Below are 13,173 nucleotides of genomic sequence, written 5' to 3'. Positions count from 1 at the left end.
AAAGGAGCCTGGTGGACTACAGTCCACAGAGTCACAAAGCCTGACACGACTGAGCACACACACATGCACTGAAAATCCTAAGTAAGCAAATATGACACACTCAGGGCAGTGGTCAGGACACAGCAGACATCCAGGTGTCTAGTCTCCTCGCCAATGACTGAGCTAGTTCGTATAGGACCTTCCTTATAGGCACAGAAAAGGCATCATAAAGGTGTTACTATAAACGTGATAGGCCGAGGAGTGTGGGAAAGGACTGATCTAGGTTGATCTAAAATTGAGGAGAAGGGATTCTTTAGCTGGTGCTGTTCCTGCAAAGAGGAACTTGGATTTTAATGATTTATGGAAGATCTGCTCTCAGGTAGGTTACTTGGCTAATATGTCAAGTCTGAGCTTTCAGTGGCTCGGAGAAGTGGTACTATCTGTGCCATAAAACTCATGAGGTGCATTTCAGTTCCTAAAGGAACATGTGTCTTTATCACCTTTTTTTTGTTTTTTCTAATGTCACAACTGTGTATAAAAATTTTCATATTTTTGAGATTGCTGAAACTATACTGGCGTCCTCAAAGTGGATACTTCTTAAGCTTTTAGTCCCATGGGTGTAACCTGTTGCTTCTTGTTTGGTACATGCATGAGTTGAAAACCATAGCTGACAAAGTAGGTTTGTTAGCACATTTCAGGAAGACCTGGGGTAAGTTGAGCATTCATGCAGCAAACAAGCCTTGTAACTTGTAACCTAGATAGATGGTTTTTTTTTTTTTTTGGTGTGCAGGACCGAGCTAGTATGTCATGAAATCTCAGTGTCTGATCTGAAAATCTCAACAGACAGTTCTGACCTGGGGCTGACTCCTGTGACTGCTGTGGCACTGATGAGCAGATTCTGATCTGGCCTGTAGCCACAGTTCTGCCCAGGAGTAACACAGAAGTACCCAGAACAACTGGTGTAGTTCCTGATTCCAGTTGTATAATCAAGATTGATTTGAAATGTTTGAGTCAGATGAGCAAGCCTGAGAGCAAGAGTTCTTAAGCCTAAAAGCCATGGTGGTATTTCGGTGTAGCAGTTTCTTACTGTAGCTCTTCCCTGGTGGCTCAGACAGTAAAGAATCTGCCTGCCATTGCAGGAGACATAAGAGACTTGAGATCCTTGGATCAGGAAGACCCCCTGCAGAAGGAAATGGTAACCCATTCCAGTATTCTTGCCTGGAGAACTCCATGGACAGAGGAGACTGGCAGGCTACAGTCCAGGGGGTCGCAAAGAGTCAGGCACGACTGAGAGACTAAACACACAAAACACACATGCATGCATGCGCTAGGACAGCTTCAGTAAAATGCTAATGAAAATATTATATGCACATTGTATCTGATTTGAGTAAGAAAAAGGGAAATTATTTTTTAGAAGAAACGTTTCAGTTTTCTCTTTGTTAATTCCTCTTTAGATTTAAGAAGATTAGTAATAGGGAGTGTTTCAAATAGGTAGCCTAGGCTGAGTTACATGGCAAAATAGCAGTTTTAGGACTTATTTCCCCAGTTGTTCAAATTTAAATGTAGATGCATATTGGAAACATATTACACGTTTCATTCTCATATTGAAAGACAGTTTTGGAAGTCAGTCCTGGAAAGTCATTGTGTATCCTGATTCCTAAAGAAAACTCTGTTCATTCTGAAAGACTAGAATCGTCAGCCAGAGTCACCATCTGACTCATAACCTAACTGAACGGTGGAGGGCGAGCTTGAGGAGGAAGTTTTGGCTCTGGGAATGGAGAATGAAAGTGAATTTCTGTGGTCTGAGGGCTGTGCTGGACAAGAATTGGGGAGGCTGGTTTGATTTCGCTTCTCTTCTGTTGTGGTCTGATGCGCTAGCAGCACTGATGTTGCAAGCACAGTTTGGTAGGTTGGCTGTCTTGTTTTTTGTATTTGTAACAGGTTTGTGAGCCCTGCAAGTTAGGAATGAGGTGGGAATTGGCATCTTAGGGCCAGAGTTCATTGGAAAGAGGACTGGCATTTTGGTGCCTATTGTGTCCTGAACACTATCCCAAGTAGGTTGTATGTCTGACTTGGGATTTATAGCAACACAGCTGAATTAGCTCAGTCACTGGCGAGGAGACTTGACACCTGGATGTCTGCTGTGTCCTGACCACTGCCCTGAGTGTGTCTTATTGGTTTGTGTAGGATTTTCAGTGCATGTGTGTGTGCTCAGTCGTGTCAGGCTCTTTGTGACTCTGTGGACTGTAGTACATCAGGCTCTTTTGTCCTTGGGATTTTCCAGGCAAGAATACTGGAGTGGGTTGCCGTTTCCTCCTCCAGGGGACCTTCCCAACCCAGAGATCCAACCTGCGTCTCCTGCATTGCAGGCAGATTCTTTACTTGCTGAGCCATCGGGGTTTACAGTAACAATGCTAAATCAGCTGACACTAGCCCCTCCCCCCATACTGACATACAGAAATATTGGGTAGAAATACTAAAATAGTATATATTGTATTAATATCAGGTGCTGAATTATATTTGCTATTTGTTTCTTTATACATACTTTCATACCACATATCAAAGTCAAGGCTCTGGATTCTGGGATTCCACCAGGAACAGGAGGCATGGCTTCAAGGGACAGTGTAAATCCAGCCTCCTGCAGAAAGCTGAAGCTTTAATAATCTGCCTCAGTCCTTGAGAAGAAGACTGGGAAAATTTTGCTTAATAATTTTGGAATAGGAAATCTTGATATATGTTCCATATCTTGGATTGGGAAAGGTAGTGCAGGAGAAAACCATCAATGAGAAATTGAGGCCACAATCATGTTAGGAGTACAAATACATGAATTGAAAGCACAAAGATAAGTCTTTGTGCTTTGGGAACTCCAATTTGAGAAATTTATAGAGCTGATCTAGGGTCATTTACATTTCTAGGGGTGGACATGAAACCAAACAAGATAAGGCACACAGGACTTCACGAAAGAAATATTTTATACTGAAAATGAGCCCATAACCTCCCCAAATTTGTAAACTACACATGAGAGCAAATGAGGGAAAGTCATCAAATGTAGGCAGTTGGAGTACGAATGTACCCTAGCGCTGAAAATAATTGAACAATTAGCTACTATTGAATAAATTTCTAAAGTTATTTAATGAGAAAGAAGAAGGACTAGACTATAATGAATAGGAACAGTCAGAAAAGAAGCAAAATAAAACAGTAGAAATTTGAAAGCCATTGAAAATTCAAAACAAAACTCTTGCTTAGTGCAGGGGTCCCCAGCATCCCGGCTGCAGATCCATACCTCCTGTCAGATCAGTAGTGCCTTTGGATTAGGAGTAACATGCAAATTGCTTGAATCATCGCAAAGCCATTTCTCTCCATCCCTCCCGCCAGCCCCAGTCTGTGGAAGAATTGTCTTCCACAAAACTGGTCCCCGATGCCAGAAAGGTTGGGGACTGCTGACTTAATGTATTAAACAGAAGGACAAATAAAAAGACTGTGGATTGCTGGATGCATCTGAGAGAATCATTCACAGTGAAGCAGAAAGTGAGTAGAAAATATGAAAAGAAGAAATGAGAAAATCACTTTCAGAAGGGAATAGTGGAGATGGGGGGATTTAGAAAAGATAATTGCTAACAATTTTGGAGAATTAAAGAAAGACTTGATTATGTTAATTAAATAAATATATCAGGGCTGAATAAAATCAAATTCACACATTGTGAATCAATATACACATTGTGATGTAACAGAAGATAAAAATATCAAAAGGTGTCCATAGATTACTGACAAGTACATTGTGTGTGTGTGTGTGAGAGAGAGAGAATGAATCACTCAGTTGTGTCCGACTCTTTGCAACCCCTTGGACTGTAACCCACTAGGCTCCTCTGTCCATGGAATTCTCCAGGCAAGAATACTGTAGTTGGTTGCCATTTCCTCCTTCAGGGGATCTTCCCAATCCAGGGAAGATTGGGTGTGTCTCCTGCCTTGCAGGCGATTCTTTACTGTCTGAGCCATCAGGGGAGCTCCCAGATACACTGTAGTTAGATATAAAACACACTCTTCGTGAGCAACAGTAGAAGCCAGAAGACAGTAGGCTATTCTCGAGTTAGTTGAGGAAATAAGTTTCAACCTAGAACTTTACATTCAGCAAAACTGTCATTCAAATATGAATGAGAGATGTTTTCATATAATACAGAAAGAGTTTGTCACTTATAACCCTCAGTGGAAGGACTGCTGAAGAAATGCCCTTTGATAATGTTATTTTACTTAGAAGAGGAAGGAGTGGAATACTGCAAACATTACTAGCAAAGGCATTTCTTGATATGTTGGTAAATCCAAATAAGCATTTAAAAAGTAATGGACGAGAGTTAAAACATCTTGTTAAAAAAATGATTATCCAGTAACCTTGTATTATCCAGTATCCTTATATTGCTTGGGAAGATAGACTGATTATTATTATTTTAAAAATGTAAATCACTTAAATTTTTACATAGACATTAATGATAATCACTGTACTACCTTAGGAGAGAAAACTCACTTCCATCTTAGGTTTGTGACCACCATGACGGAACCACATGTACCAATCAGTGTGGTTTCTCAGGTTCTTGACATGAAGTTGTTGGGGTAAAGAAGAGAAGGCCGCAAAATGGCTACCTCCTTGCTTACGCTGGGAGAGAAGATCTTGGTACCACCTCCTCTGGAACCTAACTTCACGTGTCCTCTGCTTTCTCTGTTCTCCTTGTGCTGAGAGGTGGACATGAGGAGAAGAACAGGACGTGGTCGGGGTGCAGGGAAGGAGGTGGAGGGGGGGTGGTGTTCAGTCGCAAAGTCATGTCTGATTTTTTGCAACCTCAGGGACTGTAGCACGCCAGGCTTCCCCGTTCCTCACCGTCTCCTGGAGTTTGCCCAGGTTCATGTCACTTGAATCAGTGATGCCATCCAACCATCTCATCTTCTGTTGTCCTCTTCTCCTCTTGCCCTCAGTCTTTCTCAGCATCAGGGTCTTTTCCAGTCAGTCAGCTCTTCATATCAGGTGGCCAAAGTATTGGAGCTTCAGCATCAGCACCAGTCCTTCCAAAGGGTATTCAGGGTTGATTTCCGTTAAGATTGATTGGTTTGATCTCTTTGCTTTCCAGAGGACTCTCAAGAGTCTTCTCTAATACCACAATTCAAAAGCATCTATTCTTTGGCTCTCAGCTTTCTTTATTGTCCAGCTCTCACATCTGTACATTACTACTAGAAAGACTATAGCCTTGACTGTATGAACCTTTGTCAGCAAAGTGATGTCTTTGCTTTTTAACACACTGTCTAGGTTTGTCATAGCTTTCCTGTCAAGAAACAGTTGTCTTCTAATTTCATGGCTGCAGTCACCATCAGCAGTGATTTCAGAGCCTAAGAAGAGGAAATCCGTCACTGCTCCAGGGTTAGGAAGGCTCTAATCCTGGAGCCCACCCTCCCAGAGAATAGGAAGTCAATTGCCTGTCTTGGATGTGCCTGGGAAAGCTCCAGGCTGCTGCCACCCTTTCACTGAAAAATGGTCTAGAGAGAGAGGAATCTCATGGCCTTACCTACCCCTGTCCTCTGACTGTGAAGACTCTGGGGTAGAACTGAAGCACTTTATGGAGTAGTGAACTAAAAAGATACAATTGATGTAAGAAAATACATCAGTGAAGCAGCCTGCTCTCCTTTCTTCAGACCTCTTGACTCATCAGGGAAGAGTTCTCAGTGACTGCCTGCCTCTGAACCTGTTGGCTCTGATGAGACAGAAACCTGACCTGGGGTTGAGGGTGGCCATCAAATCTCTGCAGAGATATTGCTAGTGTGACTTAGAACCAAGCATGACACCAGAAGGTACGCACAGAAATCAGGGTTGTGAACACGAACAGCTTATAGTAGTCATTATTGCCAAGATTTAGCTGTTTTTAAATTTGGTTTTTAGTTAGAATTGGCATAGATTCTGTGCTGTACTTGCTGTTATTCAGACGTGTGCTTTTCCCTTTCTCTTCTTAACTCCTAGTTATTTATTTGTTTTGTTTTCAAGCGTTAACTTCCTTTTTGAACTTTTCCTTGATCTTTGTCCTTCTCCCTGGACTGGAGTTGAAACAGGAATCCTTTCGTCCTCCATGGTTGTATTGCACATCCTATTTTAGTGCCTGGCACATTGTAATTGTCTTTTTTTTCTTTCTTGCCCATGAGTTTCTAAACTCCTACAGAGCAGAAGTAGTATTTCACATCCCTATCCATTCCAGTACCTGTTCACCTAGATAATATCTAGTACATAAAAAGTGTAGAATGTGAATGTTGAGTGTGTAAAGTTTTACATGCATGCCTGGTCTGGCTGTACACAAGGGTGATTCAGTTTGTTCTTACTGCCAGTACTCAGTAAGACTTTCTGGTTTTCATTTTGTTTTATAGTAAAAATCATGCCCTTTGCTTTTCTCTTAGCACAGACATAAGCGTTAATTAATTTGTAGCTAGCTTGATTTGCTTAGAAAACTGATTTTTTTATTCAGTTCAGTTCAGTCGCTCAGTCGTGTCCGACTCTTTGCGACTCCATGAATCGCAGCACGCAAGGCCTCCCTGTCCATCACCAACTCCCGGAGTCTACCCAAACCCATGTCCATCGAGTTGGTGATGCCATCCAACCATCTCATCCTCTGTTGTCCCCTTCTCCTCCTGCCCCCAATCCTACCCAGCATTAGGGTCTTTTCCAATGAGTCAACTCTTTGCATGAGGTGGCCAAAGTATTGGAGTTTCAGCTTCAACATCAGTCCTTCCAATGAACACCTAGGATTGATCTCTTTTAGGATTGATTGATTGGATCTCCTTGCAGTCCAAGGGACTCTCAAGAGTCTTCTCCAACACCACAGTTCAAAAACATCAATTCTGCGGCACTCAGCTTTCTTCACCGTCCAACTCTCACATCCATACATGACCACTGGAAAAACCATAGCCTTGACTAGACGGACTTTTGTTGGCAAAGTAATGTCTCTGCTTTTAAATATGCTATCTAGGTTGGCCATAACCTTCCTTCCAAGGAGTAAGCGTCTTTTAATTTCATGGCTGCAATCACCATCAGCAGTGATTTTGGAGCCCCCCAAAATAAAGTCTGACACTGTTTCCACTGTGTCCCCATCTATTTCCCATGAAGTGATGGGACCAAATGCCACGATCTTAGTTTTCTGAACGTTGAGCTTTAAGCCAACTTTTTCACTCTCCTCTTTCACTTTCATCAAGAGGCTCTTTAGTTCTTCTTCACTTTCTGCCATAAGGGTGGTGTCATCCGCATATCTGAGGTTATTGATATTTCTCCCAGCAGTCTTGATTCCAGCTTGTGTTTCTTATGATGTACTCTGCATATAAGTTAAATAAGCAGGGTGACAATATACAGCACTTGAAAAAACAAAAACATCTGAGAACTTGGCTGGCGATTTCCTAGGAAAAAGTCTTCAGGGGGAGGTAGAGAATGTTACCTTTTCAAAGAAATGACAGTGTATCAAGGGAGCGAGTACTGTCTGGAAGTTGGCTGATCTGTTTTCTGATTCTAATTCTGGGCAGGATATTTCATCTCTTATTTGAGAGAGAGAAGAGAGAAAGGGGCCTGGGTCAGACTTAGTTTTCCAGTCCTAATGTGTGCTCTAACCTCATGGTCATGTGCAGAAAATGGAGATAACCCAACTAAATTCTGAAAGGAAAGTGCTGCTGTTGGGAATAAGTTTTTTTTTTTAAAAAAAAGCTTTAAAGGGGACTGTATTGGTGGTTCTTCAGAGTTCCCCATGGATGTGTGTGTGTGTAAAGAAAGTCCATGTTCTAAGCCCTAATTAAGTATCTTCTTTATTGAAAGAATAAAAAACTTGAGGAAATTGAGCAGAAAATATAGATTGTAATTAACATCTGACATCTAACAATATTCTCACTACATCAGGTTCAAGACGTTGTTCCTATAACTAGTTATGACACTGCTGGCTCATTCCTTCTGCTGGGATGTAACAATGGATCAATATATTATATAGGTAAGTGGTCAGACACTTAGTATCGCTCTGTTTAGTGTAACTTTTTAAATGAAAACAAGAAAATACGAACTTTTTAAGTTTTAGATTTACTATTTATTTTCATACTATTTTTACTTTTTAGATATGCAGAAGTTCCCTTTGCGAATGAAGGATAATGATCTTCTTGTAACTGAACTTTATCATGATTCCTCAAATGATGCTATTACTGCTCTGAGTGTTTACCTCACACCCAAAACAAGTTAGTGCACAGCAAAATTATTATAAACTATTGATGTTGTTTTTTGTATGTTTATTCATTGGTTTATTCTAATACTAATCTGGTCCTTTGTTTTGGTAAACTGCAGTACTAGGATTTCATCTCTTTTAGTCTGAAGTTGATGTTTGGTTTTAGATTGAGGTCAAACATAACCAATAAACATACTCTGGGGTGGAAAATTAGAACTTTTCTTCTTCTGAATTGTATTGTTAATTCTTATGATAATAATAACTAAAATTATTTTTAAAACTTACGTGCACATTTACCTTCCTATGATTGCTGATTTCATTTTGAAATTAAGAGCTTTATCTTTTTAACAACAACAGAAGCTTTTAGTCCATTAATCTCTATTGGAAAATGAGCTTATTTCTCTGGGAAATTTCAAATTTAAGTTTTGGAAAACATCAGTACCCATAACTTCTCTTTCAGAGGCCATTGCAATGAAATTAACAAACTAGTTCTGTAAATTATTAAGAATTTTTGTATTCTATAGTGAAAGATAAACATAAATGGGGAACTGAAAATTTATCTGTAATGAAAGGAATTCTAGGAAATATTTACATGTGGCCAGTAATATTAATAGGTTGAATGTATTACTTTTGTAGAATCATATTATTGAATTGATTATAAGAAATCATTATCTTCTGTATGAAAGAAAAATATTCTGGTGTACACAGATGATTTTGATTGAAATTATGGTAGAATTTAAACTATATTGCTCCAGAACAGAAGTCAGCAAACCATGTTCTTTTCATTGATAGTTTTATGTATTGTCTTTGGCTGCTTATGTGCAGCTGTGTCAGAATTGAGTAGTTGTCACAGAGACAGTTTGGCATGTAAGTTTAAACTATTTGCTATTTAGCCTTTTATAGAAAGTTTGCTCACCCCTGCTCTAGAATGAAGTATGCTCTCCCCTACCCCCACAATTTAAAAGGGAGAAAAAAATTTCTTTTGTGATGGCAGTATCTTCTTTTAAGACACGAGGGTGTAGTTGCTTTAAATTTTGAGAAGTACTTTCCATAGCCTGCCCTTTCTCCCTTGATTCAAGTATTTTTGGGTTAATCAGAAACAACAGCTATTAAAGCTAAGAGTTTCTCTGTGAAGCTTTGAAAGGCTATCGATCCGTGAACTCCCTTCTGTATTTAAATATGTTATGGAATCTGGGCACCTGTTTGAGAAAAAAGTCCACACATGAACCTAACATGATGAGCTATTTGTACATAATTAAAAGAGACAACATAGGTAAGTGTGATGTCAGCAGTGTAATGGGTATATTTGTTCCCTAGTTAACAGCTTTGAAACTGTTGAAGTGCATATTACTTGCATATGTACAAGTAATTACAGTACTTGATGACTCAAAGAGAAGATTTAATATTGTAGCAGAAGTAAAACAGATGGTCATTTTAAGCTAGAAGTCATAGGGAGTGTTACTTTTGGATTACTATGTTGTATCAGTGGTGTTCTTAGCATATCAGATTTATTCTTTAAGCAATTAATTAGTACCTACTATGTCTCAGGCAAGGCACTCTGTAAGGTGTTTTAGATTTAAAATGATTATGATTCAGTCTCATCAATAAAGAGTAGTGGTAGATAGAGAACTGGGGGGGTTAAGAGTTGCAGTGATAGAATCTAATACATAGTACAGTGGAGTAAGTGTTAGGAAGCGATTTATAAAGGAAGTAAGGCATTTAAGACTGTCAGAGAAGTCTTAAGATTTCTGTGCTGAGCTGGATTTGGGTTGATACAAGTGCTGAATCCAGCTCTGCCTCTTCTGTCACAGGGAACATTTACAAGGGCAGCTTTCTTTGGTCGTGTTCTATTATTTCACCTTTCCATTTTTGATTTTGTGTAGGTGTCAGTGGTAACTGGATCGAGATTGCCTATGGTACGAGTTCTGGTGCAGTACGTGTCATTGTGCAGCACCCAGAGACGGTTGGGTCAGGCCCTCAGCTTTTTCAGACATTCACTGTTCACCGAAGTCCCGTCACAAAAATCATGCTGTCAGAGAAACATCTGGTATCAGGTGAAGTGATTTTATTGGTATTGGTAAGGTGGGCTGCCTCATGTGAAACCTTGCCTTGGTTATAATTTTCTAGACTCCTACAAATTAAAAGAATACAAAAGCAGTGTTTTATGTATAGGCATACCAAAAAAAGTGGTAGAAAAGTTTAATAACTGAAGAAATACTGTGATTGTCTCAATACTGTGAAAATATGATTTTCTTTGAGCTTGTCTGGCTATAGTATGCATAAATTTAGAAGGTATTGTATCTTTTATTTACTCTCTATTTTAATAGTTTGTTCTTATGGCATGTTTTACTTCAGAAAATTTCTCAATCCTGTTGAGAAGAATATTTTATTAGAGAAATTAAGTATGAATTTAATATAAATTTGGTTGTATTGTCTTAAGGTTTAATGCTAAAGTTAGTAGAATATTGGTAGTCTAATAACTACTAATGTTAAAAATTAGAAAATGTGTAAAGAGGTATGAAGAAAATAACATTTGTGGGTTTATTGTTTTTCATAGTCATAGAGGGCTTCCCCGGTGCCTTAGTTGGTAAAGAGTCTGCCTGCAATGTGGGAGACTTGGATTCGATCCCTGGTTTGGGAAGATCCCCTGGAGAAGGGAAAGGCTCCCCACTCCAGTATTCTGGCCTGGAGAATTCCATGGACTGTATAGTCCATGGAGTCACAAAAAGTCAGACACAATTGAGCGACTTTCTATTCTATATAGTGATAGATTTTTAAAAATTTTAGATAACAATTTGATATTTAAAAAATTAGTTACAGATTTTAAAGCAAAATTAGGAGGACACAAAATAAAATAATCAAAAAGTAAAATTTGTGAAATTATTGTATATGATAATTTCTGAAAGATCTTACAAAAATTGAATTGTGTATATCAGTAGCGTTTGCATTTTTAAAACAATTTTGCATTAAATCTTTTGTAGATCAGTTCCTGCCTAACTTAAACTTTTATAAACATCATTTTCATATATCAACTTTGTTTATATGAAGACTACCTAATATAAAAAGGTGATGCATCTTTCACTAATTAAACATCAAATGGAGCTGAAGTATCTTGTCCATATATGGATGGATGAATGGGTAGAAGGGTAGATGGATGGATGACTGCGCTTTTATTGAATGTCTCACTGTTTTGGATGTAATGATGCCTTCCTGAAACAATTTCTTTTTTTAATCTTTCATAAAGCAGTACTCATCTAACATCTGCCTCACTGAGGAGTCTTTCTCACTCTGTGTGGCTGGTTCTTCCTCTTCTGCCCAGTTACTAAGTGTTGGTTTGCCTTAGACCTTTTTCTAGATTCTCCATTCTTCTTTGTCTGTACTTTCTTTCCCTGGTGATTTGAATGTTTTCATCTATATGCCAGTGACTTCTAGACTTTCCTTCCACCTATGACCATCCACAGAGTTCCAGACTTGTATATACAGTGCTCGTCCTTAGTATTTGTTTGTAGGTTTAAGAGGCATCTGTAATTAACCCGGTGGACAAAATGGTACTTTTGATTTCTCTCTTAAAAGCCATCTTATTACACAGTATCACTGCTCATTTATACCCAAGCTGAAAATCTAGGAATCAGGCTTGATTCCTCCCTTTCTGTCACCTCCCCGCCTCAATACATGGAATCCATCAGTAACTCCCATTTCTTTGCTTTAGCATACATCACACATCTGAGTACTTCACTGTGTGTCCATTGCTGCCAACCTGGTAGCTCAAATCAGCATTTCTCCCCTAGATTGCTGAGCTTCTCAGTTTTTTCCCTGTTTCTGTCTGCGCCCTCTATGGTTCGTGTTCCACACGGCAGGCAGAAATATCTTTAGAAATGCAAACCAGATCTGACTTGCTGTTGGCTTCCTGTTGTATGTAGAATAAATAAATTAATATGGCGCTTCCTGTTCTGGATCCTGCTTAGCTTTCAGGTCTCTTCTCTCAGCCTCCCTTGTCACTTTTCTTATTGCATGTGATACCCTAGCTTATTGGCTCTTCTGTTTCTTAAAAATGCCTTAGAACCTTTGACCTTGTTCTTTTTGTTTGAAATGTGTTTTCCTAGATACTTGTTTGGCTGCCTCTCCTTGAAATTCAAGTCGCATTTCAAACTCCTCTTCATGAGGCCTCCTTGGCCACTCGGTCCAAACTAGCCAAACCTCTGTCCAGTCAGCTTTTGTTGTCAGTATCCGTTTGTTTTCTTCACAGACTGTTGCTTTCTTATTTCTCACGCTCCCTCTTTTAGAATATTGGTTTCTACAGCAGCAGAAACTTTTGTTCTCCACCCTGTCCTCAGCACTTAGCGTAGTTCTTGTGAATAAATGAATGAAATGACACAATATGATCCTGTGAGAAAAACAAACTATTTGCTAGACCATTTTGATATCTAAATGACAGTGCCACACTAAAGAGCAGTTAATACTGTTTTGATGGTAATGCTGTTATTGTTGGATGTGATGTATAAGAATTACTTGGTTAAGTTTGCATTTTAACAAATATTTGTATAAGTTTGAAATTTAAATTTGTCAAGAAAAATACCCAGTTTAGCCAAAAATCTGGGGTATTTTATATATACTCAACTGTGTTACTCTGCCACCTGGTGGATATGAACATATATGTAATGACATTCTGTTTCCCTTAGTGTTAGTTTCAACGTTGTAAATGTTAGATGATGATTCATATTAACAAATTTCATAATTGCATTTTGAGCCAGCTAAAAGTATTTCAGTTATTTTTCTGAATACTCTTAAGTTTAATAATGAAATCAGGAAATTATTCCCCATAAAGTTGATTAAATAGCGTAGAACTAAATGTCTTCTTTTTCACCAGAAAACTAGTGTTCCGAGAATTGAGAATTTTTCTGTATAAGTAGTATGTACACTTTTTATTCTTACTGCTGTTTGCTAAAATTAAATTTCTAAACTTCTGCTTAAAATG

The 13,173-nt window shown here is 38.9% G+C and overlaps 1 protein-coding gene across 13 annotated transcripts in view; it reads left to right on the top strand.

Moving 5' to 3' along the window:
* Positions 1-13,173, top strand: part of KCTD3 (potassium channel tetramerization domain containing 3) — a 70,340-nt gene that overhangs the window by 45,286 nt on the left and 11,881 nt on the right. For 10 of the 13 annotated variants that reach the window (XM_081491702.1, XM_081491709.1, XM_081491704.1 and 7 more), the window contains 3 exons: positions 7,886-7,973; positions 8,095-8,211; positions 10,082-10,252. In XM_081491702.1, coding sequence (XP_081347828.1) covers positions 7,886-7,973; positions 8,095-8,211; positions 10,082-10,252 — 376 coding nt within the window. Of the gene's footprint in view, positions 1-7,885; positions 7,974-8,094; positions 8,216-10,081; positions 10,253-13,173 lie in introns of all 13 variants that reach the window. The other 3 variants (XM_081491710.1, XM_081491711.1, XM_081491706.1) reach the window with 1 other exon arrangement.

The sequence above is a fragment of the Giraffa tippelskirchi genome, chromosome 5 (genome assembly GCF_054371585.1).
Source record: "Giraffa tippelskirchi isolate mGirTip1 chromosome 5, T2T-mGirTip1v1.2.pri, whole genome shotgun sequence".
NCBI lineage: Eukaryota > Metazoa > Chordata > Mammalia > Artiodactyla > Giraffidae > Giraffa > Giraffa tippelskirchi.
Note: the sequence above shows the minus strand (reverse complement) of the source record. Positions and strands in the feature narration are given on the sequence as shown.